We start from the raw sequence: 28,000 nt of genomic DNA, 5'->3' as shown, positions 1-28,000 counted from the left end.
GGCGGCGGGGCCGGGGCTCCCTCCGGAGCGGCCGGAGGGAGCCCAGCAGGCTGGCTTGGGGAGCCTCGAGGGGAGCCTGGGGGTGCGGGGGGCCGGGAGCCCCTCCGGAGCCTTTCGGGGCACCGGAGCAAGCTGGCGAGAAGCGCGCCTGCCGAAGCGTCCTGGAGCCTCGGGTGTCCGCGCCCGCGCCTGCGGCCGGCGGGGCCCGGGAGCGCGCCGGAGCGCGCCTCTGAGGGGGGCGGCCTCCGGGGGCGACCGAGGGTCTGCCCCGGGGGGGCCCGAGGGGATCCTGTGTCTGGGGGCCGATTGCGGCTTTGCAAACGTCTGTGCCTTCCTGCCCCGTGTCCAAAGTATCTGTTTGGAAATCGGTGTTTCTGCAAGTTCATACGTGCATGTGTCTGTCTGTGACTGTCTGGATTGTCTGCTCTTTCAAGCTCCGTGAACCTGAATCTGCACGTTTGTGTGTGTGGATTTGTCAGCGGGTCTTAGCGTTTCCAAAAGGCCCGTGAGCTGAGAGGGTGTCTCTGATTTTCCAGGAATGTCTGTGACTGCAGTGTGGGTGTGGATATGTGTGTGTCTGTGTGCACGCCTGGGTGTCTCTGAGGGTGTCTGAGAGAGACACGCCAGGGTGTCTCTCTGCATATCTGTCTGATTTGATTTCCTCGTAGGTTTCAATTTTTTCCAAGCCTATACTCCCAAAGGAGTGATTCTGAGGTTTAAAGAAAACCATCTGGAGAGAGTGTAAAGGGGAGTGACAGGGGTCTGAGAGGGGGAGGCCTCTGGGGGTGGGTCCCCAGGTGAGACATAGGGTGGACCCTGGGGTGTCAGACAGAGGTGGTCTGGGTGTCCCCTAGGGTGTCCTTTGAGATCTAAGTGTGCAAAGGTGTGTGTCCTCCGTGTGTGTGCCTGGAAGTGCCCAGTATTTGAAGCTGTATCTGCACATCTCTGTGTGTGTGTGTGTGTGTGTGCGCGTGTGCCTGAGCTTCCCCGAACCTCAGGATGTTACTGCCCATCTGCGTGTGTTTCAGGATCTATAAGTGCGTCTTCATTTGCACACGTGGGGCTCTGGGGCCAGGGGTGTGTCTGGGAGTTGCTGAGAGTGTCCTCCTGTGAGTCCCGAGCAGGGGGTCAGCTCCCGAGAGGGAGTAACTGTATGTCTGTGATCCTGCAGGACCCACCCCCACCCCCGAGGGGTCCCCAGCGCCCCCCACCCCTGGGTCTCTGAAGCCCGAGCCTCTGTGCCTTTCCCAGGAAGGCCTGGCCTGGACAGTGGGGGAGGGGCGCTGGGGGGAGGGCTGTGCGCTGAGGTCCAGCAGGGACACCTCAGAAGAGGGACAGTGATGCTGGCAGGCTGGGGGTCTTCCTGGAGGAAGAGGCCCGGGACCCTCCCCACGAATAATGAAATTGCGGTGAACAATCCGACGCCTGTGCGGGTGTCAGAGACTGTGTTAACCACCTGACTTGCTGTTTGGGGTTTGGGGGGGGCTTGTGTCTCCGAGCAACCGAGCCGCGTTCATTCTCTTGGGTTTGTCCACAGGCTCCGCAGGCATCCCCAGAGCCAGCCCTGTCCGGGCGTCAAGGAAAAGCACTGGGCCCCCCATCCCGCTTGTGCCCAGGGTCGAAGAGAGACCCGGGTCGCGATGTCAGTCTCGAGGTCAGTTCTGCGGCCGCAGTCCTGAAGGGTCTCCGCCTTTCGACCAGGATGGCGCTGCAGGGGTCTCCGTGGGGAGCACAGGGAGGCACCCAGGGAGGATGTGCGGGGGCCTCCTGGGTGGTGGGTCCCAGGGGCGTGGGCTGGGGGCCACAGAGACCCGATGGGGCGGGCAGTGGGGCCCCTTGAGGAACCAAGTCTCCCTGAGGGCAGCCTCACCTTCTGAGCTTCCCGACCCCTCCCAAGTCTGAGGGTTTCTGGGGTCACCAGGAGGAACAAAGACTGCAGCGGGCAGGGGAGGCTGGGGTGTCTGCAAGAGGAGGTGGTGGGGACCCCCTCCTGGTCCCCAGGTTTTCAGTTCAGTCGCTCAGTCGTGTCTGACTCTTTGCGACCCCATGGACTGCAGCACACCAAGCTTCCCTGTCCATCACCAACTCCCGGAGCTTACTCAAATTCATGTCCATCGAGTTGGTCATGCCATCCAACCATCTCATCCTCTGTCGTCCCCTTCTCCTGCTGCCCTCAGTCTTTCCCAGCATCAAGGTCTTTTTCAATGAGTCAGCTCTTCTCATCAGGTGGCCAAAGTATTGGAGTTTCAGCTTCAGCATCAGTCCTTCCAATGAATACTCAGGACTGATCTCCTTTAGGATGGACTGGTTGGATCTCCTTGCAGTCCAAGGGCCTCTCAAGAGTCTTCTCCAACCCCATAGCTCATTTTAGGGAGCACAGGGGCAGACCTGTGGACTTCTGAGTTTGTGGGAGGAGGCAGGACTTTGGGGAGGGGGGCGCTGTAGGACCCAGGAGAGGTCAGGTGTGGATCGTGGTCCAGGCACAGCCCTGACCAAAGAGGACATCCAGAAATTATTTCTGGGGGGCAGTCCAGAGGGGAGTCTGGGGCAGGGGAACTTCTGAAGGCGTTTGGAGGTCCTCTGAGGACGCCTGTGATGATGCGCTGCTGAGGAAGGCCTTGGAAATGGGCTTGTCGACCTCCAGGGATTCTGGGGGGTCATGTCTGGTTGGAGGGGGGGGCGCCTCCCAGAGGGGCAGCCTCTGGGGAGGTGCCGTGGGGAGCGCCTCTCAGAGCGCCCGGGCCTGGCGGGGACGGCGGGCGCACGGGCGGCGTGTCTTCACTCTGGGGCGGCGGGGCGGCGTGTCCGCAGGCGGCTCTCGGTTCTTTAGAATAAACCTCTGGGCGCCCCTGGTGCCCCAGCCGCCTGGAGAGCGTCCTGGAGAGCCGGAGCGCGGGAGAGGCCCCGAGGGTCACCGCGTTCCTGGGGGGTCGTCCCAGCTCTGAGGGCCCCGGAGGGCCGGCCCAGTTCTGAAGCCCACCTGACCTGGTGACCCGCCCCTTGTCCCTGTGCCTCAGCAGCTCAGTGACCCGGGGGGCTTCTCCTTCTTGCAGGGTTCCTCTCCCCCGGACGACCTGACCCAAAAGGAGGCCCTGGACTGGTGGGGAGGGGCACTGGGGAGGTCAGAGGTCAGGCTGGAGGGTCCCAGCATCAGAGACAGTGATTCAGGGAAGGTGGGTGGGAGCCGGTGGGGGGAGGCTCCCTGACCTCCTCCCCCAACAGTGATAGAGTTGGAGCCGACACAGGACTGCCTTGGTCTGGGTCAGACTGTGTTCTCAACACTTGACATGCATTGAATCCTATTTAATCCTCACATTTCATCATTCTGCTCATTTTGTGGAGGGGAAAGCTGACAGCACAAGAGGTTAAATACCCCCAAACTGGGGCTTTCCAGGTAAAATATATGATAAATACTTAAATGGAAATTTCAGATAAATAATGAATTACCTTTTCGTATAGTAAGTGAGTGAAGTCGCTCAGTCGTGTCCGACTCTTTGCGACCCCATGGACTGTAGCCTACCAGGCTCCTCTGTCCATAGTACTGGAGTGGATTGCCATTTCCTTCTCCACCTTTTAGTATAAGTACGTCCCACATATTCCATGGGACTTGCCAATACTGAAACAAAATTTAGAAGAATAAATACAAAATGAATTTTTATGTCATTAGTGACATGAGCCATGCAGTGTTTGCAGATACTTATGCTAAAAAGTGATGTGTGCGTCTGAAACGCAAATCTCAGGGTGCTGTCTTTCTTGTTGCTGTTGTTAAATCTTGAGATCTCCAGCTAGTGACTGGCAGGTTGGAATCCCCCAGTTCTCACCCCAGACATATGGCCCACGTCCTGCCCGGGGTGATTCTGGGGCCGAAGTGATGCTGGGGCGGAGCCCCTTCCCTGCAGGGCTGGCCCCGCCCCAGGGCTAGGGCCCGGCCCCTCCCCTCACCGCGGTCCTGAGGGCAGGACTGAAGCCTCCTGTACCTGGACCCGGGAGGGCCTGTCTGAACCCCTTGGGCAGGCTGCCTGGTAGCCTTGGGACGGAGCTGAAACAGCACTGGGATGGCTCCACGAGTGCACTTACTGAGTGCCTGCTGTATGCCAGCCTCCAGAGGCCCTTCTGATACCCAGTTAGCCGAGCTGCAGCTTCCTGGTCCCAGCACTTTGTGTCACAGTTGTTCTAGTTTTAAAGGGGGGTGAGCCCCAGGTACCACGAGCCCTGCCCTTGTCCTTGCCAAGCGCCATGACAACCGCTCTCCCCAGATCACACCCTGGGCCTTGGAGGAAACCAGCAGGAAACCCAAATGGGTGCATTGCAAGCACGTCCGTCCCCTTGGATGCTGGGGACCCGGAGACGTGGGAGGGGATGGAGCTGTCTGAGTCCACCCGAGCTCTGAGAGCCACACCCAGGCCCCCCGGCTCCACCGCCCAGGCACTAACTGTCTCCTGTCCGCAGGGAGCACCTGTGGTGCCATGATGCTGCCTCTGAGCACCATCGGGGGCCAGGGAAGGGAGGAGGTGCAGACCAGACCTCCGCAGAGAAGAGGTGAGACCCACGTGGGGCGGAATCTGTGGTCAGGCGGGAGTGGGGAGGTCTCCAGGGCACAGGCGATGGGGAAGCAATGACCCTGAAGACTGGCCCCAAGCCCGAGTGTCTGCCGCTGCTCTCTGAAGGAGGGGGCCCTGAGGGGCGCCCAGCTGTTGTAGCTGACGTGACGATGGTACAACAGATACTGGTCCAGTCCACCGTGTCTTCCCCCACGTATTTTATCAAATCTGTAGCAGCTTATAACCATCACACAAAACACAGACATGCCTCTCCGTCGCTCAGCTTTGTAGTTCCTTCCCCAGACAGCTACTTCCCAGCTCCTTGTCCAGTCTTCCAGAATGTTCTATGCTCACTCATGGAGACAAGGATGTGCATGTATCTGTTACTGTGTATTTATGTCTGATATACGGGTGTGTACTGCACATGCAACTTCCTTCAGTGTTTGGTTTCATTTATTTCTGCTCTGACACAGAATCTTCCAGTCACAGTCCCAAGGCTTTCCACACATCCAGTCACGCAAGCTTCACAATGAGGGAGGGACAGGAATTACCTCGTTTTCCAGATGGGAAATCTGAAGGGTGAAAGTGAATAAATAGCTCACGATGGGATCTGAATCCCTCTGGCCTGGGGGTCTTTGACCTTAAGCACCGTGCCCCCTGTCCATCTCTAGGACCCTCCCCCACAAGACGCCCAGTTTGTGTTCCAGCTGCCTGGGATTCCACGTCTCTCTGTGCTATATGTGTGCTAAGTTGCTTCGGTCGTGTCTGACTCTTTGCGACCCTACAGATTGTAACCCTGCCTGGCTCTTCTGTCCATGGAATTTTCCAGGCCAGAATACTGGAGTGGGTTGCCATTTCCTTCTCCAGGGGATCTTCCCGACTCAGGGATTGAACCCAGGTCTCCTGTGTCTCTTGCACTGGCAGGTGGATTCTTTACCACTGAGCCTTCAGGGAAGCTTGACCAGGTTCCTGCAGGTGGCCATTTGGGTTATTCCCAGTCTTTGACGATGACAATAAATGCAGATGGAAATAGGACTATACTTGGGTCACATTGCACCAGGGGAGTGGATCCAGGACTACATGTTTAAAAAGGGAGGTGGCAGCGTCCGAGGGGACGTTTGCACAGGTGGCCTGGATGGTCCTCCAGAGAGGCCGGCTTCCATTCTCAGGAGTGGAGGAGTCTGTAAGCAAATAGATGGATTTGTGGGCAGCTTTCAAATAGCAGGGACTTTCACTCCAAATCGACATGTCTGTCTTCTTCAGGGAATCCCAAGTGTTTTCTGGAGAGACGTGCCCACTGGCACCTGCGTATCAGCTGTGCCTTCCTCCTGGGCACGGGTGCCCCAGGGCGTCATATCTCCAGAGCCCCCGTTGTCTAACTCCAGCCTCTCCACTCGCTGACATTCCCTGTCTGTTCCTGTGGACCTTCAGGATGCAACTTCATGCATCTCTGCAGGGACTGCTGTGCAACCTCCCGCAAGTGTCCTAACCTCTCCGTTTCCTTCTCTCTAAAGTTGGATGAATATAGTGCCCATCTCAGAGAGTTATCATGAACAACCAAACAAGCTAATACCTGCAAAATACTTAAAATTGTGCCTGACACACAGCAGGTCCTCCACGTGTATTAGCCATCGTCACTGGTTTCATGATGAACATTTTATTATTATCGAGTTTCGCAAGCCTCAGCAGGCGAGAGGGCCTCATGCCTCTTTCTTCCTCGCTCAGCCCTGCCTTTTGAGAGAACCACCGGTCAGCGAAGGGAGCCCGCCAGAAAGAATGCAAGAGTGTCAGCCAAACAGGTGCCGACGTGCCCCATGGTGAGTCTGCTTGTTTTCTCCTTTGACCAGAGAACCCTGGGCCTGAGAGGTCAGGCTCATCGCCCACCCTCTCCACCCAGCAGAGACCCTTGGGTGCCCGGGTGCCCCTTGCCCCTCCCTCGTCCCAGATGTGGCCCCATCCTGTGAAGGGGATGGTTTTCCTTGAGGGTCCTGCCCTCTTTCCTGCCTCCTTCTCTTTGCTAATTCCAACCTCTGCTCCAATGTCACCTCCTTCATGAAGCCTCCCTTGACACTGCATGCCCAACCCCTTGCCTTGCTGAATTTCTTCAGCTTTATTATTGTTGCTTGAGATTATACCATTTATCTATTTGTTCCTAATCTGTCCCCCTTAAGAGAGTAGTTCAGGGGGAGGATGGCAGCGGGAAGCCCCGTGTTGTTCAGTGACATGTCCCCTGTCTAGATCAAATGTAACCCATGTCCAGCACTGTATACACTCGGGCTGATTAAATGAAGGAATGAATTAGGGAACGGTCCCTCCTGCGGAGGCAGCTGTGGCCTTGTCCACCTGGGTACCAGTCCTCCTTCTCCTGCTAACCCTCTTGACTTTTCTGGGGGACCACCGGTCTCCACCCACTTTGGGTGGATCTGATCCCATCCTCTGACTAGCTCCAGGTACGCCCCTGACCAATCAGAGCCGGCAGTGCCAAGGTTCCCGGTGATTGGCCCTGGGCTGGCACGTGACTTGCCCTTGGCCAATGAGGCGTCGGCTCTATCTCTGGGCTTCTTAACAGGCACGAGGGGAGGCTGGAGGGACCCTGGTGAGAGGGGTCAGGGGAGGCCCTGGGTCAGATGCCTTCGAGAACGTCTTTCCTACTAGTGCCTGCAACAGTCGTGGGAGGACTCTTTAGAAATTATATTAGAAAAGAAAATGAGTCACAGACGGTATAAAGATCATCCAAATTCGCCAGTTGCTAACATTTTTTCTATTTACATATTTTCTTTAATAAAAGAAATAATATATATGTATATTATATATGTATATATTATGCATATATGTGTATATTTGTTGCAGTATATATACACATAACATACCTAAGTGCATCGCCTTAGATACAATATTCTATTATACAGGGTGGGGTTATTGTCACCTTCCCTCATTCAACCCTGATACACGCTGCATCTTATCCCTGTGCTGGTTTTGATATTAACAATATGCTACATACTGTCCATCTGGCATTCTCCCTCCAACACAAGGCCTAGTCTAGGGCAGAGATTGTACTTAGTAACGTATCTGTAGTTTTTTTTAAGCTAGACAGTCTCCTAAGCCTTGTTTGCTTTTTATGGCCCTGACCATTTTGAAGTCCAGAGTCACACCCATCCCATATGTGGTTTATTGGGTATATTTTTTACCATCTCCCTGTGAATGAGACTCAGGATAAGCTATGATCTCTGGAGCACCACCTGTGACGCCGTGTCCTTCTCAGAACATCACATTTCGATGCACATGAGGTCTGTGCGCTATCACTGGTGATGCGAATTTTGATCCATTGGGCCAAGATGCTTGTTCCATTTCTCCACTGAATAATATCTGACTTTCCCATTTCTAATAGGAACTCATTGGAGAGACACTTGAAGCACTAAATAACTTAGAAGCAGAGAGAATCTTATTGGTCCTTCCAGGTCCTTTGCTCACCACTGAACCAATCATCAGCTAACCTAGAAGCAGAGAGCCTTTTGATTGGTCCTTCCAGGTCCTGTGTCTCTCCACTGAACCAATCATCAGCTAATCCAGAAGCAGAGAGCATTCTGATTGGTCCTTACAGGTCCTTTGCTCACCACGGAACCAATCATCAGCTAACCTAGAAGCAGAGAGCATTCTGATTGGTCTTTCCAGGTCCTGTGTCCTCCACGGAACCAATCAGCTGAGGTGACGCAGGACCCTAATGGCCTCAGGCCGGGTCACCTGACCATAGTAATGCGAAGGAAATCAGATCCCTCCCTTTCCCCATACCTGGAGAACACAAGGAAGGGATGAGGCGGTGATTCTCAGCCAGAGGCAGTTTGTCCCTCAGGGGTCGCCTTCAATGTCTGGAAACATTTTTGTTTGTCACAATTGAAGGGGTCGTGCTAATGGCATCCGGTGGCCAGGAATGCTGCTTAGCATTTCTGCAATACTCAGGAGCCCCTGCCCCACCCACCGCAAGAAGGATCTGGACCCCAAATGTCACAAGTGGGAAGGGCTGGTAACCTGGGAATAGGAGAAGGACGGTTCTGCAGAGGTGAGGGCACCGTGTGGGGGGAACACCATCCTGCCCACCCCAAGCTTCCCAGCTGGCATCCCAGCCCTCTGAGGCTAAGGGCCCAAACTCCAGACTCTCAGCGCTGGGTTCAAACCCGGCGTCAGCCACTACCGGCTGTGGGACCCGGGGCCAGTTCTTGAACTCCTCTGTGGCTCAGTTTCCCCATCTGTGAAACAGGGCGGTAGGAACCGCACATGGGGTTGGTTACTAGGAGGAAGAAGTGGGTTCACATCTGTGCTGCGCCTACCTGGGAAAATGGGCTTCCCAGGTGGTGCTAGTGGTAAAGAACTCACCTGTCAGTACAGGAGACACAGGTTTGATCCCTGGGTTGGGAAGATCCCCTGAAGGAGGAGGGCATGGCAACCCACTCCGGTATTCTTGCCTGGAGAATCAAGGTTATGTACTCACTTCTAATCCTGAGTGCTGCATGTTCCCCACCTATACGTCTGATCAAATGCCAGAGTGGGAAAGCTTACCAGTGCCTCCCTACCCCCATTTCCTCATCTGCAGGATGGAAAAATAAGATCAGAGGCCACCTCGTGAGGATTAAATGGGACCTGATATGTCATTCACGCTAAAGCGTCCTAAATGCTCAAAAACCATTGGATAGAAATAGTAGTCCTCTCAGAAATCACTACAGCTTCAATACTGCCAGCACCGTGGGTGATGCTTTCTATTGGGAAGAAGTGTTTAATTTTTTAGGAAAGCAGATGGTTTTAAGAAAACCAGCAAAGCAAACATTGTCACAGCTGACGGGTTTCCAGCTCTCACAAAGCGGCAAACATTGTTACATTTAATGATCCTTTTTTTGGATTACCTTGTTCAGTCCTTACACGCCTCTGTGAGGGAGCAGTTACTTATAGTCCATTATACAGAAATGTAAACTGAGGCCAGGGAAGGGCAGGTTATCTGCCTCAGGATCCCCAGCTGTACTGGGCGAAGAAGGAATTCAACCCTAGGTGGGTCGCCCCTGAAATCCTTGCTCAGCCCCTCCCCCCAGGGCACTAAAGTTCTCCTCTCTTCTCCCTGTTCTTTCCTTCCAGCCGGGTTTTTGCTTCGCTTTCTACATGGATTCGAAAGACTCCGAGTTTGATTCGCAACCTTCTCCTGGAAGTTCGAGAGGTGGCTCCAAGTATACCTCCCCTGCGAAGCCTCGTGCAAAGTATAAGGAGATCCAGGCCTGGGAGTGTCCCCTGTGCTGCCTCAGCGTCCTCTACATCTCCTGAATCCTGAGGACACCCCCGGCCTCCCGCTCCAGGCCACCCGCGCGCCCCCCAAACATGCATGCTGGGCTTCTGTGATGTGAAACCCCCAATATGGCGGCTTCAATAAACCCAACTTGCTGTCTCTCTCAAGGCTGTGGTCTGTGTGTGAAACTCCCAGGACCGGGGCAGTGCAGCTCCGTGCAGTTGGGCAGCCAGGGTCCTTTGACCTCGGAGCTCTGTGCCACGTGGCTGGAGAGGGCTCACCCCCCACACCCAATCCACATTCTGGTTCGGGGCAAGTTGGGGGATGAGAAGGGAAGACACGTTTCAGTCCTTCGAAGGGCGACTTCTACAAGAAGCCCAAATAACTTTTCCTCACAGCTCATTGGCCAGAGCAGGTCACATGGTGACATCTAGTTGCAAGGGATGCTGGGAAGTGTAGTCCCTAGCCGGGCAAGCCTGTGTCACGTAATAGCTGCCATCATTAGAGCAAAGTTGTGTAGTACTTAGTGCAACTCCGCGACCCCGTGGACTGTAGCCCGCCAGGCTCCTCTGTCCATGGGTTTTTCCAGGCAACACTAGTGGAGTGGGTTGCCATTCCCTTCTCCAGGGGATATTCCCGACCCAGGGATTGGACCTGCATCTCCTGTGTCTCCTGCATTAAAGGCAGATCCTTTACTCACTGAGCCATCAGGGAAGCCCTTTTATAGCAAAGGAGAGTGGCTATTGTTTCCATCACTGACGAGATCTTTTATGTTCATTTATCCCCAGCAGCAGGCTGTGGTGATTACACGAGTGAATAAACTTATTCTTCAGTTCTGTATCTCTCTCCCACTGACTAGGCTCTCCTCCCTTTTTACACAAATATTTAGAATGATGAACATTTTAGAGCACCGTCCATGTGGGAGGCACTGAGCTAATGTCTTTACACATTTTGATTCCCTTAATTGCGTTCTATTATTATCCCTCTCTCTGAGATAAGAGAACAGAGAGTCCACATCACTTGCTTCAGGTCACACAGATCAGAAGGAGCCAAGCCAACATTCAAACCCAGGCAGGCTGGCTCCAGAGTCTACGCCCTTAGCCATCATGGTATCCACCTCACAGAGGTGGACACGGGGAGATTCCCAGACGGCCACACAATTGTGAGTCAAAGAGCCTCTTTCAACACTCAGACCTTCCAACATTCCCTTCACACAACTCTTCAGATGCTGCAGAAATACTTGGAATATGTGTGTAGCATGTATCTATAGCCACAATAGTGCCAGTTAACAACCACCACCACAAAATCCATAGAGGTTTTTCACTGAGGTGAAAACACACAACGTGAGAGCTGTGAGTTTTCATTTTATCTGGGGATTTAGTGGGGATTATAGCCCAGGAGACAGCCTCTCGGAGAGCTGTGAGTGACTGCTCCAAACAGGTAGGTGAGACGTCAGTTTACATGGGATTTTTGGAAAAGGGGTCCACGCAATCACGTGCACCCCTCATTACAAGGTTCATGTTGGTTATGATGCATGGACATCTCCATTAAAGAATTAAAGACTGTAGTTCTTTTCTAAGTAAAAGGTGCAGGTTGGGCAGAAATGTGAACAGACATGCTTTTTTAAAAAAATAGTTTATGAAAATTTAAATCCTGTGAAGTAAAATATAAAAATAGTAATATATTCTTGACATATGTGCAAAATTTGAAACAACCACCTTTAAAAACAGCTTTCATGAGCCTAGGTATCTTTCCTATAAATTAGGGGTCATTTTCTTTCCTATTTTATAGGACTCTGGTGAAGGTTACTTGAGCTCATCTATGTAAAGTTCTCAGTACCACACCTGACAGATGGAAAGTGCCCAGGAAACCAGTCATGACACAGACCCTTCAGTGACCATGGAATTGCATTTGAGAGGGATCCGGGTTTAATTTTCTTGCCTCCAGCACAATCACTTCATGTGGATCCTTCAATGTAATGGAATCCAGGACATTTCAGGGGCCCAACATGGCCAGTAGCTACTGCACTGGACGCCACAGATACAGAACGTTTCCATGGTCACCGAAGGATCTGTGTCGGGACTGGCTTAGATTTCTTGTGCTGTGCTGAGTGCTCAGTCCTGTCCAACTCTTTGCCACCCCATAGACTGTAGCCCACCAGGCTCCTCTGTCCATGGAATTTTCCAGGCAAGAATACTGGAGTGGGTTGCCATTTCCTTCCCCAGAGGATCTTCCTGATCCAGGGATTGAACCCACAACTCCTGCATCTCCTGCACGGCAGGCAGATTCTTCACCAACGAGCCACCAGGGAAACGCTTTAGATCTCTTAGATTATCAGAATGATCATACACTGCAGCCTTCAGAAGTGAGGCTGTGGGCTCGCTGCTGTGAGAGCCTGAAAGAGCACAGTCTCATGGAGCAATCTCATCAGTGGATCTTGGGGACTCTTGGCTCTGTGCAGCGTCCTCTGGGCACTTTGAATCTCAGGGTGCCCAGTGCCCTGTCCACAGGACACCTCCCCTGCCTGGGCCAGATTAACCGATCGGTTACTGCTGATGTTAGATAAATGGTGACATTTCCCAGTCGCCTCCGCCTGTCACTCATGGTGCTGAGCACTTTACGTAGATGAGCTCATGTAACTGTCACCAGAGCCCTAGGAAATAGGAGCTAATATGATCCCCAATTTATTGGAGAGAAAAGCATGGCTCAGAGGAGCTTTTTAAAAACACCACCATTTTAAATTTTCTGCCAAATTCCACACTATGTGCCTATTTGTATGCTCAGTTCAGTTCAGTCGCTCAGTCGTGTCCGACTCTTTGCGATCCCATGGACTGCAGCACACCAGGCCTCCCTGTCCATCACCAACTCCCAGAGTTCACTCAAACTCACATCCATCGAGTCTGTGATGCTGTCCAGCCATCTCATCCTCTGTCGTCCCCTTCTCCTCCTGCCCCCAGTCCCTCCCAGCATCAGAGTCTTTTCCAATGAGTCAACTCTTCACATCAGGTGGCCAAAGGATTAGAGTTTCAGCTTCATCAGTCATTCCAATGAACACCCAGGACTGATTTCCTTTAGGATGGACTGGTTGGATCTCCTTGCAGTCCAAGGGACTCTCAAGATTCTTCTCCAACACCACAGTTCAAAAGCAATAATTCTTCAGCACTCAGCCTTCTTCACAGTCCAACTCTCACATCCATACATGACCACAGGAAAAACCATAGCCTTGACTAGACATTCAAATTTTCATAAAATATTTCTTTCTTTAAAGCAGTTTATCTGTTCACTTTTCTTCGCAAACTGCCCTTTTGTGAGAGAGCAGCTTGACTTTATGTACTGCAGGAGCTGGTACAGAAAATTCTCCAGGTCAGAGGTGGGCAGACTATGGCCATCCAGCCCCAAGCCTGTTTGTGTAAATAAGGGTGTGTTGATACAGCCACAGTCATCCTTAGGTACCGTCTGGGATGCTTTCATGCAAAAGAGGAGCAGCTGCGACACAGACCTGATGGCCCAGGATTCTAAAATACCTGCCACACACCCTCTGGCCAAGAAAGGTGACTGACCCAGAACTGATGAGGCCAAACTGAAATCAGTACGGGTGAGGGCGTGAGAATGGTTAGAAAAGGAGGGAAACCCGGAACTACCGTGAATTCGATGCACACTGTAAGAGATATTCTGTGTTTGAGCCCAATACACATGCTATTAACACATACATGCGTTTCTACCTGTGTAGCATCTCTTCCTACTCTAAGCACAAGTTTAGAACCACTACTTACTCTTACTGAGCTGTTACAAATCCTAAAAGATGATGCTGTGAAAGTGCTGCACTCAATATGACAGCAAATTTGGGAAACTCAGCAGTGGCCACAGGACTGCAAAAGGTCAGTTTCCATTCCAATCCCAAAGGAAGCCAAAGTCAAAGAATGTTCAAACTACCACACAATTGCACTCAACTCACACACTAGCAAAGTAATGCTCAAAATTCCCCAAGCTAGGCTTCAACAGTACATGAACTGAGAACTTCCAGATATTCAAGCTGGATTCAGAAAAGGCCAAGGAACCAGAGACCAAATTGCTGACATCTGTTGGATCATAAAAAAAGCAAGAGAATTCCAGAAAAATATCAACTTCTGCTTCATTGACTAGGCTAAAGCCTTTGACTGTGTGGATCACAACAAACTGTGGAAAATTCTTCAAGAGATGGGAATACCAGACCACCTGACATGCCTCCTGAGAAATCTGTATGCAGGTCAAGGAGCAACAGAATCAGATATGGGAAAACGAACTGGTTCAAAACTGGGAAAGAAGTACGTCAAGGCTGTATATTGCCACTCTGCTTCATTAACTTATATGCAGAGTATATCATGTGAAATGCCAGGCTGGATGAAGCACAAGCTGAAATCAAGATTGCTGGGAGAAATATCAGTAACCTCAGATATGCGGATAACACCATCCTTATGGCAGAAAGCGAAGAGGAAGTACAGAGCCTCTTGATAAAAGTGGAAGAAGAGAGTGAAGAAGTTGGCTTAAAACTCAACATTCAGAAAACTAAGATCATGGCATCCAGTCCGATCACTTCATGCAAATAGATGGGGAAACAGTGGAAACAGTGACAGACTTTGCTTTCTTGGGCTCTAAAATCACTGCAGATGGTGACTGCAGCCATGAAATTAAAAGATGCTTACTCCTTGAATGAAAAGCTATGACCAACGTAGACAGCATACTAAAGCAGAGACATTACTTTGCCGACAAAGGTCCATTTAGTCAAAGTTATGGCTTTTCCAGTAGTCATGTATGGATGTGAGAGTTGGACTATAAAGAAAGCTGAGCACCGAAGAATTGATGCTTTTGAACTGCGGTGTTAGAGAAGACTCTTGAGAGTCCCTTGGACTGCAAGGAGATCCAACTAGTTCATCCTGAAGGAGATCAGCCCTGAATATTCATTGGAAGGACTGATGTTGAAGCTGAAGCTCCAATACTTTGGCCACCTGATGCAAAGAGCCGGCTCATTGGAAAGGTGCTGGGAAAGATTGAAGGCAGGAGGAGAAGGGAGCGACAGAGGATGAGATGATTGGATGGCATCACCGACTTGATGGACATGGGTTTGAGCAAGTTCCAGGAGTTGGTGATGGATAGGGAGGCCTGGCGTGCTGCAGTGCACGGGGTCTCAAAGCGTTGGAGACGACTGAGTGACTTAACTGACTTACTCTTATGACCTGCACAAGGTCATTCTCGTCCCCTTAAGACCTGCCCATCACGACCTCCTATGTCGGTTTCACTACCGAACTGAGACACAGAGGCCCCCGACCCTCCCCGCTAATAACCAAGTTGCCGCGAACCTCTGACGCCTGTGCTGGTGTCAGAGGCGGTTTGAACCACCTGACTCGGCCTTGGGGGCGGGCTTGGGGCTTGTGCGTGACGCCGAGCCGCTCAGCGCTGTTCGTTCGCGCGCGTTTGTCCACCGCGTCCCCGAGCGCCTCCGGAGCCGGCTCTGCTCAGGCGCCAAGGACGCGCGCGGAGCCAGCCCGCCTGCCCTGCCCAGCCGCCCAGACCGAAGCGGTCCCGAGGTCAGTCCCGCGGCCGCCGCTCCGCGGGGTCTGTGCCCGCAGGGCGGGGGCGCGGGCCGGGGGTCCCCGCGAGGAGGGCGGGGGCGCCCCGGGAGGAGGTGCGGGAGCGGGGGCTGCCGCCTGGGGGCCCCGAGACCCCGGGGCCCGCGTGGTGGGGGCCCTGCAGGAACCCGAGTCTCCCCTGAGGGCGATCGAGACCCTCGAATCCTCTGAGCCCCTGGGCAACTCCGGGCCCCAGGATTTCTGAGGCCACTGGGAGGAGCGAATCATGGAGGGGACAGAGGAGTGCCCCCCTCCCGGAGTAGGGTGTCCGGAGGCGGGGATGGCGGGGACCCCCTGCAGGACAGGCCGGGCGGGGGGGCCGGGGCCGGGTCCCCAGGTTTTGGGGGCGGGAGAGGCGGACCCGGGGACTTTGCGGTTTGATGGGGGAGGCGGAGGTCCGGGGGCTGCTCCCAACCTGGGAAGCCAGCGGGGTGTCAGGGGTCAGCGAGCAAATGGGCGAAGCAGAACACGGGAAGTGATGCCATGGGGCTGTTCTGGGGAGTGCGGGGGTTACTTTGAGGGGTAGGGAGCAGGGGCGACCCTCTGGACGTGTTTGCAGGTGCGCTGAGACGCATCAGAGGCTCGCAGATGAGGAGTGCGCGTGGAAAACAGCTTTTGCGCCTCCAGTGGTTCTGTGCGCCTGCGTGGCTGCGGGTGGGGGCTGGGAGCACGTTTGGGGCGCGCGGTTTTGAGGGGCAGCCTCTGGGGGAGGGGCCGGGCGAGGCTGAGGGTGGGCCTGGGGTCCCCCAGAGGGAAAGTGTGCTGGGGAGGGTGGGGGGGTCGCTCCAGCCTGTGGGTCTGCCTCTGTGCCTGTCTGGAGGGTGTGTGTGTGGGTATGTGTGTGTGAGTGTGTGAGCAGGACTGCCTGTGAGGAGTGTGCTCAGCACTGAGCAGCAGCGTGGTGGGGTCTCTGAATTTCCCTGGGCTCGTCTGCAGGTGTGTTTGTGTCCTTAGGCCCTGGTTCCCGCAGTCTGCATCTCAAAGTGTGCGTTACTAACGATCCTGTGTTTGTGTTAACTGGTCGAGTGTTCCCACTGTTTGACGCACCTTGTATTTGCACGATTAATGTGTGAGGGTCTGTGGTGGGTCAAAGGATTCTTAAAAAGGGTTAAAGGAAGAGGTTTGACTCTAAGTTACCAGAGTGTTCTGAGTATGTGTGTGTAGTTAATTGCATTTAATTTTCATGTTTAATCATTTATAGTCCTCATTTTCATGAGGGGAAAGCTGACAGCCCAAGAGGTTAAATAACCCCTGAATCAGGAGCTGCAGGTAGAATGCAGTGCACATGTTTAAACATGAATGTCAGATAAATAATGAATTATCTTTTGGTATAAGTACACTCCAAATATACCGTGGGACTTGCATATACTTAAACATGATTTAGCCAAATAAATAAAAACTTAGTTTTTAGTAGACATGCCCATATAGTGTTTGGATATGGCTTATACTAAAAAAAAAAAATGATCTGTGAGTCTAAAACGCAAATCTCAGGGTTCTGTGTTTTTCTTGCTGCTGTTGTTAAATCTTGAGATCCCCCAGCTAGTGACTGTAGGAGTGAAAGCCCCCAGTTCTCACCCTCAGACACACTGGCCCACGTCCTGCCCAGGGTGATGCTGGGGCTGGTGAGGAGCCCCCTCCCTGCAGGGCTGGCCCCGCCCCAGGGCTGTGCTGGCGGGTCTGGGGCCCAGCCCCATCCCCTCACCCTGGTCCTGAGGGCGGGACTAAAGCCTCCTGTACCTGGAGGGGCCCAGGACAGGAGGGGAGGGCCTGTCTGAACCCCTTGGGCAGGCTGCCTGGGAGCCCTGGGACGGAGCTGAAACATGGTGATGGTAATGCTGACCTTGAGGCGCACTTACTGAGTGCCTGCTGTATGCCAGACTCCAGAGGCCCTTTGGATACCCAGTTAGCCGAGCTGCAGCTTCCTGGTCCCAGCACTTCGTGTCACAGTTGTTCTAGTTTTAAAGGGGGTGAGCCCCAGGTACCACGAGCCCTGCCCTTGTCCTTGTCAGGCGCCATGACAACCGCTCTCCCCAGATCACACCCTGGGCCTTGGAGGAAACCAGCAGGAGCCGTTGCCAGCACGTCCCCTTGGATGCTGGGGACCCGGAGACGTGGGAGGGGATGGAGCGTCTGAGTCCACCCGAGCTCTGAGAGCCACACCCGGGCCCCCCCGGCTCCACCGCCCAGGCACTAACTGCTGTGTGTCCTGTCCGCAGGGAGCACCTGTGGTGCCATGATGCTGCCTCTGAGCACCATCGAGGGCCAGGAGACCGAGGAGGTGCAGACCAGGCCTCCGGAGAAAGGAGGTGAGACCCGTGTGGGGCGGAAACTGTGGCAGGGGGGAGTGGGGAGGTGTCCAGGCGATGGGGAAGCATGGACCCTGAAGACTGGCCCCATCACCAAATGTCTCCACTGGCTCTTCTGGGCAGGGACACCCAGGATGCGGCCTCCCTGACATCACCTCCCGTCAGCGGGTCCCGTCACGGCCCCGCTCAGAGCCTGCAGGGAGCTCCTTGGAGCTGAGCCCGTTTGGGCCCCTTTTTGTGGCCTGGACACCCCTGTTTTCTTACCCCAGCCCTTCCCCTCCCTCACACTTCCTGTCTGTTCCCTGGGGGCCTTTGGGATACAATTGAATGCAGGTTTCACTCATTCCTGGGTGACCTCCAACAAGTGTCCCTACCTCTCTGTACCTCAGTTCGCTCATCTCTAAAGTGGGTTGATGATGATACCCATCTCAGAGAGTTATTGATTTCCCTGGTGGATCAGTCAGTAAAGAGTCCGCCCTCAACATGGCAGACCAGGGTTTGATCCCTGGGTCGGGAAGATCCCCTGGAGAAGGAAATGGCAACGCACTTCAGTATTCTTGAGAGTTATTATGAAGAGAGAGTTATTATGAAGAACCACATAAACAAATACGTGTATAATACTTAAAAGCATGTCTGGAACATACTTCAACGTATTAGCTCCTGTTACCGGTTTTGTGATGAAGACTGTTATTACCGAGTTTCTCAAGTCTCAGGGTCAGATGGTTTCATGACTCTCCTCTTCCCTCAGTCCTGCTTTCTGTGAAGGCTGATGTTCCACGAAAGAAGTCCAAGAGAATGAAGGGAACGGTGTCCTTCAGAGTCCTGCCGTTCTGCCCCGTGGTAAGCCTGCTTGCTCCCTCCCTTTTCACCGGAGGCCCCTGGGCTGAGTGATCATGTGGATTGGCCACCCTCTCTGCCCACCAGAGACCCTTGGGTGCCCGGGTGCCCCTTGCCGCTGCCTTGTCCCGGACGTGGCCCCATCCTGTGGGGGCTAGTCTTCCTTGAAGATTTTGCCCGCCTTTCTGCCTCCTTCTCTTTGCTAATTCCAACCTCTGTTCCTGTGTCACCTCCTCCATGAAGCCTCCCTTGCTCACATTCATTCCGTTTCTCGCCAATTCACTGCCTCACTGAACTTTTTTTCACAGTAGTTATTGCTACTTGACAGCATACCTTCTGTCTGTGTGTTCATCATCTGTCTCCCCTACCAGAGTAGTTCTGTGAGGGCAGGGCCCTCCTCTGTTTTTCAATGACTCATTCCGTGCCTAGCACAGATGTAACCAGCGTCCGGCACTGTATACCCTCGGGCTGATTAAATGAAGGAATGAATTAGGGAACGGTCCCTCCTGCCAAGGCAGCTGTGGCCTTGTCCTGGGTACCTGGGTACCAGTCCTCCTTCTCCTACTAACCCCCTTGACTTTTCTGGGGGGACCACCTGTCTGCACGCACTTTGGATGGCTCTGATCCCATCCTCAGACCAGCTGAGGATTGGTCCCCTGACCAATCAGAGCCGGCAGTGCCAAGGTTCCCAGTGATTGATCCTGGTCTGGCACATGACTCGCACTTGGCCAGTGAGACGTCTGCTTTGTCTCTGGGCTTCTTAACAGGCAGGAGGGGAGGCTGGAGGGACCCTGGTGAGAACCAGGGGGGCCATGGGGAGAGGTCAGGGGAGGCCCTGCGTCAGATGCCTGCGAGAAGGTCTTCCTGTTAGTGCCTGCAGCAATCCTGGCCAGCATTAGAAAATCTTATTAGAAAAGAACACGAGAGTCACAGGTTTACAAAGTATTTCCTGGGCAGCTTCGACCTGTCAGGCGTGGTGTGAGCACTTTACATAGATGAGCTCATGTAACCACACCGAGTCCTATGAAACACGGATTAATATGATCCCTAATACAGGAGAGACACCTGTGTCCTGAGTGCTGTTTTTAAAGGTTATTTCAAGTTTGTACATAGTGAAGACCCAATGGCTCCTTTCATATCAGACTCTCAATTCTCAGGATTCGTATCTTCATAAAGTATTTCTTATTTTTAAAGAAAATCCACAAAGTGTACCCTTTCACATTGCTGCCCTAACTGCCCGTTCACCAGAGAGCACCTTGGCATTGTGTACTCCAGGAACTGGCACAGAAGATTCTCTAGGTCAAGGGGGAGCCGATTAAGGCCACCCAGTCCATGGCCTGTTGAGTAAATAAGAGCTTGTTGACACACTACACCCACGTCTTAGGGAGAGTCTGCGATGCCTTCATGCCAAGTCCAGTGGTTCTGACACAGAGTGGATGCTTCAGGAAGACTAGGCAATTTGCCATGACACCTTTGACCGCCAAAGTGACCGATCTTGCTTGGAATAGATGCAAACTGAAATTAATGCCAGTGAAGGTGTGAAAATGGTTAGAAAAAGGAGGGAAATCTTGAACTACTGTGAGTGTGAAGCCGGGTGTAAAAGGTATTTTGTGTTTGGGTCCAGTGCATATGCTACACACACGTGTTTCTAGGTGTGTGGGGTGGGTGTTGCCTTATATTCAAGAAAGGCGTTTAAAACCACTCCTTTCCCTTGCTGCCTGCACTGCTGAGTCTCCTCCGCCTCAAAGCCGCCCAGGGCCACCTCTGTATCAGTTTCTCTAAGCAGTGAGGAGGACGAGGCCTGGGACCCTCCCCACAACCCTAGAAGTGAAGCGAACACGCCGTGCTGGCGGCAGGCACCCTGTTGACCTCCTGCTCGTGTTGGGGGGACCAAGGCTGGGGGTGCAGGATTGTGCCTGTCACGGAGCCGCTCGGCGCTCTTCATTCCTGCGAGTTCACCCGCAGGTGCCCTGGACTTCTTCGGAGCCAGCCCTGCCCGCGCCGCCAGGACACGCGGTGAGCAAGCCGGCGCGCTCCAGCCCGGACGCCCAGACCGAGCCCGGGGCCGGAGGTCAGTTCCGCGGCCGCAGCTCCGAGGGCTCTGCGCCAGCAGGGCGAGGGGCGCGGGAGGGCGCTGCGGGGTCCCGCGGGGAGCGCGGGAGCGCCCCGGGAGGAGGTGCGGGCGCGCTCTGGGCTGCTGCCTGGGGGCCCCGAGACGCCGGGGCGCGCGCGGTGCGGGCCCTGCAGGAACCCCGGCTCCCCTGAGGGCGGGGGGCGTCCTCAGACCCTCGTGAGCCGCGGGGCGGCTCGAGTCCGAGGGAGGAGGGGAGCCTGGAGGGGACACAGGAGGCTGGGGTGTCCGGAGGCGGGGGTCCCCTCCAGGGCAGGCGGGGGGAGCCCGCGTCCTGGTCCCCAGGTTTTGGGGCGCGGGAGGGGCGGACCCGGGACTTCGCAGTTTGCTGGGAGGAGGCGGGAGGCACAGGTTTGCTCTGCACACCAGAGAGGGCAGTCGGTATCGGGCTCAGGTAAGGAACTGGCCACACAGAAGATAGGAACATGACTCGAGGGAAGTCCAGAGGGCGGTGTGATGAGTGGGGAGCCGGGGAGACCCTCTGGGTGAGTTTGGGGTTCACTAAGGGCGCAGAGCAAGGTTCACAGATGAGAAGTGCGCGTGGAAAACAGCTTTTGCGCCTCCAGTGGTTCTGTGCGCCTGCGTGGCTGCGGGTGGGGGCTGGGAGCACGTTTGGGGCGCGCGGTTTTGAGGGGCAGCCTCTGGGGGAGGGGCCGGGGGAGGCTGAGGGTGGGCCTGGGGCTCCCCCAGAGGGAAAGTGTACTGGCGAGGGTGAGGTGTATTGATAATTTCAGCTGATGCGTCTGCAGTTGTGTGTGTGGGGGGGGGGGGGGCGCGGGGGTGTGCATGACCAGGACTGCCTGTGAGGCCCGTCCTTCAGTTCTGAGAAGCAGGCCTGCCCACCTGAGTCATGGGGGTCATGGGGGTCTCTGGGTTTCCTTGCAGTGTGTCTGCGGGTGTGTTTGTGTCGGTAAGCCCTGCTTTCCACAGTGATCAACAGTTGTGTGTGTTGTAACAATTGTGTGTGTTAGTATATCTGGCCACGTGTTCCCGCTATTTGACGCACTTGTATCTGCACGATTATGTGTCAGGATCTCTGATGGGTCTTAAGCATCTTACGAAGGCTTCGAAGAAGAGGTTTGACTCTAAGTTACCAGATAGTATGTTCTGAGTGTGTGTGTATTTAATCATATTTAATCCTCATGTTTAATCATTTATCTTCCTCATTTTCATGGACGGGAAAGCTGACAGCACAAGAGGTTAAAAAACCCCTGAATCGGGGCTTGCCAGGTAAAATACAGGATGCTTACTTCAATTTGAATTTAAGACAAATAGTGAATTCCCTTTTAGTATAAGTATGTTCCAAATATTTCATGGGGCTTGCCTATACTTAAACATCATTTAGCAAAATAAATTTAAAAATGAGTTTTTATGTAGACCTGACCTGTATGGTGTTTCAATATGACTTACAGTAAAAACTGATTTCTGTGTCTGAAATTCAGGTCTCGGTTTGCTCTGAATTTGTTGTAATATCATTTTGGGAAATCTGGCAAACTTCATCCTTGAGATCTCCCTGCTAGTGACTGACAGGCTGGAATCCATCTAATCCACAGTCCCCAGACACACTGACCAGGGCTCTGCCCAGGAAGGGCTAGGGTCAGCCTGTGCCCAGCCCCCTCCCTGCAGGGCTGGCCCCGCCCCAGGGCTGTGCTGGCGGGTCTGGGGCCCAGCCCCTCCCCTCACCCCGCTCTTGAGGGCGGGACTGATGCCTCCTGTACCTGGAGGGGCCCAGGACAGGAGGGGAGGACCTGTCTGAACCCCTTGGGCAGGCTGCCTGGGAGCCCTGGGACGGAGCTGAAACATGGTGATGGTAATGCTGACCTTGAGGCGCACTTACTGAGTGCCTGCTGTATGCCAGACTCCAGAGGCCCTTTGGATACCCAGTTAGCCGAGCTGCAGCTTCCTGGTCCCAGCACTTCGTGTCACAGTTGTTCTAGTTTTAAAGGGGGGTGAGCCCCAGGTACCACGAGCCCTGCCCTTGTCCTTGCCAGGCGCCATGACAACCGCTCTCCCCAGATCACACCCTGGGCCTTGGAGGAAACCAGCAGGAGCCGTTGCCAGCACGTCCCCTTGGATGCTGGGGACCCGGAGACGTGGGAGGGGATGGAGCTGTCTGAGTCCACCCGAGCTCTGAGAGCCACACCCGGGCCCCCCGGCTCCACCGCCCAGGCACTAACTGCTCTGTGTCCTGTCCGCAGGGAGCACCTGTGGTGCCATGATGCTGCCTCTGAGCACCATCGAGGGCCAGGAGACTGAGGAGGTGCAGACCAGGCCTCCGGAGAAAGGAGGTGAGACCCACATGGGGCAGGGGGGAGTGGGGAGGTCTCCAGGCTGATGGGGAAGCATGGACCCTGAAGACTGGCCCCAACCTCGCATGTCTGCTGCTGGCTCCTCTTAAGGAGGGAGGGCCCTGAGGGGCGCCTGGAATGGAACCTCCCCAACATCACCCCGTGTCCGTGGGTACATTACTCCCCTGCTCAGAGCCCGCAGGGCTGCATCCTGGGAGCTGGAATCAGTCTGGGCTGCTTTGTATCATGTGGCCACCTGCATGGGCCAGCTGACCCTCCACTCAGTTGCCAGGTCAAGGGGCTGTAGGGTCATTCATCTGAGACGCGATGGAGGCCTGAACCAAGGACTTAGCAGTGGGAAGGAGTGCGGTGGGGGCTTCCCAGGTGGCGCTCGTGGTAAAGAACCCACCTGCCAATGCAGGAGTCACACGTTTCCCTGGGTGGGGAAGATCCCCTGCAGAAGGAAATGGCAACCCGCTCCAGTGTTCTTGCCCAGAGAATCCCATGGACAGAGGAGCCTGGCGGGCTACAGTCCATGGAGTCCCAAAGAGTCGGACACGATTTAGTGACTGAGCACAGAGCTCCTTGCTGGTCCTGTTGGTGGTCTGGCCTCATGAGGGAGGGCTCTTGGGTTTGCTGTGACACTCCCTTTTTTAAAAACTTTTACTTTGTAATAATTTTATATTCACAAGACATTGCCATCATAATTCATCGAAATTCCATGGACCCTTTATCCCATTTCCCCCAGCCATTTGATCTTATTGGATGATAGTCCAGCGTGAAAACTGGCCCGCTGATCCTGGCACAGTCCCATGCGTGTTTTTGCTTCTATTTCCACACATCTGTAGCTACATGTAGCCATTATACAAAATAAGATGCAAGCCCCTTCCTTAGCTACCTACTTTCTTGCCCGAGGTAGCTGCTTCCCAGCTTCTCATCCAGTCTTCCAGAATGTTCTGCGCTCACTCAGACAGACAAGGATGTGCGTGTATCTGCACTGTGCATTTATGTCTGATATGCAGTGTGTACTGTGTATCTCACTTCCGTTTCCTATTTCATCTTATTTCACTTCATTCTCATCTGGCATGTCGTGCCAGGCCCGGTCCCAGTGCTTCCCCTGCGTCCAGTCACCCACACTCCACAACAGCCCTGTGAGATGGTGACACCAATGACCTCATGTTGCAGGTGGGAAATCTGAAGGGTGACAGGTGCGAATCATCAGCTCACGGTGGGATCTGAGCCCGTCTTGCCTGGGGGTCTTTGACCTTAAGCACTGTGTCCCCTGTCCATCTCGAGGACCCTCCCCCACAAGACGCCCGGTGTGTGTTCCAGCTGCCTGGCATTGCGCCGTCTGTCTGTGCTGTGCGCGCTAAGTCGCTCAGTTGTGTCCGACTCTGCGACCCCATGGACTGCAGCACGCCAAGCCTCCCTGTCCATCACCAACTCCCAGAGCTTGCTCAAACTCATGTCCATCGGGTTGGTGATGCCATCCAACCATCTCATCCTCTGTCGTCCCCTTCTCCTCCTGCCTTCAGCCTCCCCCAGCATCAGGGTCTTTTCCAATGAGGTAGTTCTTCTCATCAGGTGGCCAAAGTATTGTCTTCCTTGGGGAAACCTTCTTTGGGGAAACCTTTGGGGAAACCTAAGTATTTTCTGGAGAGATATGCCTCAGTGGTACCTGTGTATCAGCTGTGCCCCCCTCCTGCACACGGGCACCCCAGGGCGTCACATCTCCACAGCCCCCTGTTGTCTGACTCCAGCCCCTTCGGTCACTGACATTCTGTCTGTTCCCTGGATGCAATTTAATGTGTGATTGCAGGCATTGCTGTGCAACCTCCTGCAAGTGTCCTAACCTCTCTGGGCCTCAGTTTCTTCATCCGTAAAGTTGGATGAAGATAATAACCAAATCAGATATTACAGTATAATGTATGCAAGAGTGCCTGGCTCAGGGCACGCACTCAACACGTTAGTTTTTGTCACTGGTTTCCTGATGGAGATCTTATTATTACTGAGTTTCTCAAGCCTCAGAGGGCACGATTGCCTCATGCCTCTTTCCTCCTTCCCCAGCCCTGCTTTCTGAGAACCCTGATGAGCCTCGAAAGAAGCCCAGAGGAATGAAGGGAAGACTGTCTTTCAATGTCCTGCCGTTCTGTCCCATGGTAAGCCTGCTTGTTTCCTCCCTTTGACCAGAGATCCCCTAGGTTATGAGAGGTCAGGCACCTCCACCATCCTCTCTGGCCAGGAGAGACCCTTGGGTGGCTGGGTGTCCCTTGTCCCCCACCCCAAGATGTGCCCCCGTCCTCTTTGGGGTGCTGCCCTCTTTCCTGCCTCCTCTCTTTCCTAATTCCAACTTCCAGTATCACCTCCTCCATGAAGCCTCCCTTGCTCACTTTTGCCCCATTTCCCTCAGACCTCTTGCCTTCCTGAATTTTCTTCAGCGTTATTATTGCTACCTGAGAGCATATCTGGCAGCTATCTTTTTAATCATTTGTCTCCTCTACTAGAGTAGTTTTGTGAGAGCCTCCTCTTGTGCAATGACATATCCCCTGTCTAGATCAGATGTAACCCGTGTCCGACACTGTATACTCTAGGGCTGATTAAATGAAGGAATGAATTAGGGAACGGTCCCTTCTGCAAAGGCAGCTGTGGCCTTGTCCACCTGGGTACCAGTCCTCCTTCTCCTACTAACCCCCTTGACTTTTCTGGGGACCACCTGTCTGCACGCACTTTGGATGGATCTGATCCATCCTCAGACCAGCTCCAGGTACGCCCCTGACCAATCAGAGCCGGCAGTGCCAACGTTCCTGGTGATTGGCCCTGGGCTGGCACGTGACTCACACTTTGCCAGTGAGGTGTCTGCTCTGTCTCTGGGCTTCTTGACCTGCAAAGCGGGAGGCTGGAGGGACCCTGGTGAGAAGCAGGGGGCCCGTGGGGAGGGGTCAGGGGAGGCAGAGGGTCAGACACCTGTGAGAATGTCTTTCCTATTAGTGCCTGCAGCAGTCCCGGGGAGGACTCTTTAGAAAATCTTGTTAAGAAATAATGTAATCAAAGATTTTACAAAAACAGTACAAAGATCATCCGAGTTTGCCAGTTGTTACCATTTTTTTCTATTTGCATGTTTCTCATATATGTACTATGTATATATGCTCCTATTCCTCCGTGTGTTTCACTTTAGAAGAAGAATATTCTCTTATATAACTGTGGGCCTGTTGTGACCTTTGAGGTCTTAACCGTGATATGCACTTCCATCTCACCTGCTCCATATTCTTGGTTTCTTCACTCACTACATGCAGTCTGGTGTTCTTTTCCCTCCTACCTGGGGGAAAACTGGGGCCAGCTATTGCACTTGGTGCCACCTGGGATTCCCAGGTGGCACTGGTTGTAAAGAACCCGCCTGCCAGTGCAGGAGATGTAAGAGACATGGGTTCAGTTCCTGGGCTGGGAAGATCCCCTGGAGGAGGAAATGGCAACCCACTCCAGTCTTCTTGCCTGGAGAATCCCATGGACAGAGGCGCCTGCGGGGCTACAGCCCATGGGGTCGCAAAGGGGTGGACAGAACTGAAGCAACTGAGCATGCACACAATATATCTTTAGTTCTCTTTGAGCTAGACAATCTCCTCAGTCTTCCTTTGCCTCTTATGACAGACGATTTTGAACATCCGAGTCACACCTCGCACAATATTGATTGCTTTTTCTGTTTTGTTTCATTTCTACACTTGTTTGATTTTTATGCTATCCCCCTAATGAGATTCAGGGTAAGCTATGATCTTTGGAGCACCACCTAAGTGATGCCGTGTCCTAAATGCACTTGAATTTAGATCCACTCAGTCAAGATGTTTATCACATTTCTCCACGGAATACTTACTGATTTTTCTTTTCTCTATGCAACTAACTAATAAGAAATCAGTGGGGAGATGCTTGGAGATGAACCAAATACTCTAGAAAGAGAGCTTTCTGACCAGTTCATTTTGGGTCCTGTGCCCACCACGGAACCAACCGTCAGCTCATGAGATGAGAACCCTACATCTTGTATCCATGGGCGTGTATGGGGCAGACGGTCCCTGCCTTTCCCTAACCGCTGTAAGGATGGGACGAAGCAGTGATTCTCAACCAGAGGCAATTCACCCCCCGGGGGACACCTTCAGTGTCGGGACACGTTTCTTCTTTGTTACAAGTAAAGGAAGCAAGCTACTAGCACCTGGTGGGTAGAGGGCAGTGATGGTGTTTAACATCCTGCAATGCACAAGAGGCCCCCCAAACACTCACACTGCACAGAACGGCCTGAGAGTGCGACACCACCATTCTTTCCCTGTGTCTCTGTTCTCTTTCCTTCCAGCCGAGCGTCTGCTTCACCTATTACGTGGAGCCCGATGACCCTGAGCCTGAGCCCCAGGTTCCTTCTGACGGTTCGAAATCGGACCCGAATTGCACCTTCGTCCCCCTGCCTGTGCTGGAGTTCCGCGAGGTCAAGGTGTGCGAGTGCCCCCTGTGCTGCCTCAGCTTCGTCACTGCTTCCTAAACGCTGAGGGCCCCCCGCTTCCCGCTCCTGACCGCGCGCCCCCGAATCATGCATGCTGGGCTACCGTGATGTGAAATCCCCCAATACAGCGGCTTCAATAAACCCAACTTGCTGTCTCTCTCAAGGCTGTGGTCTGTGTGTGAAACTCCCAGGACCGGGGCGGTGCAGCTCCGTGGAGTTGGGCAGCCAGGGTCCTTTGACCTCGGAGCTCTGTGCCACGTGGCTGGAGAGGGCTCACCCCGACACCCAGTCCACATTCTGGTTCGGGGCAAGTGCGGGGATGAGAGGGGAAGACAAGCTTCAGTCCTTCAAAGGGCGACTCCTACAAGAAGCCCAGATCACTTTTCCTCACAGCTCATTGGCCAGAGACGGTCACATGGTGACATCTAGATGCAAGGGATGCTGGGAACTGTAGTCCTTAGCTGGACAATCCCGTGTCATCTAATAGCTTCTGTTATTATAGCAAAGGAGAATGGATAATGTGTCCACCTCGGATCAAGTCTATT

The 28,000-nt window shown here is 53.7% G+C and overlaps 1 protein-coding gene across 1 annotated transcript; it reads left to right on the top strand.

Annotated features, from left to right (window-relative positions):
* The first annotated feature begins 15,202 nt into the window (after window positions 1-15,202).
* MGC157368 (uncharacterized LOC789809) lies at window positions 15,203-27,618 on the top strand. The gene is made up of 7 exons (NM_001083801.3): window positions 15,203-15,371; window positions 17,630-17,719; window positions 18,468-18,559; window positions 20,522-20,627; window positions 22,886-22,975; window positions 25,043-25,134; window positions 27,312-27,618. Exons 2-7 carry the CDS (start codon window positions 17,647-17,649, stop codon window positions 27,492-27,494), a joined length of 636 nt encoding a protein of 211 aa, NP_001077270.1. The 5' UTR covers window positions 15,203-15,371; window positions 17,630-17,646; the 3' UTR covers window positions 27,495-27,618.
* The last annotated feature ends 382 nt before the right edge of the window (window positions 27,619-28,000 follow it).

Source organism: Bos taurus, chromosome 18, assembly GCF_002263795.3.
Source record: "Bos taurus isolate L1 Dominette 01449 registration number 42190680 breed Hereford chromosome 18, ARS-UCD2.0, whole genome shotgun sequence".
Lineage (NCBI taxonomy): Eukaryota > Metazoa > Chordata > Mammalia > Artiodactyla > Bovidae > Bos > Bos taurus.
This window is presented reverse-complemented; position numbering and strand designations above follow the sequence as displayed.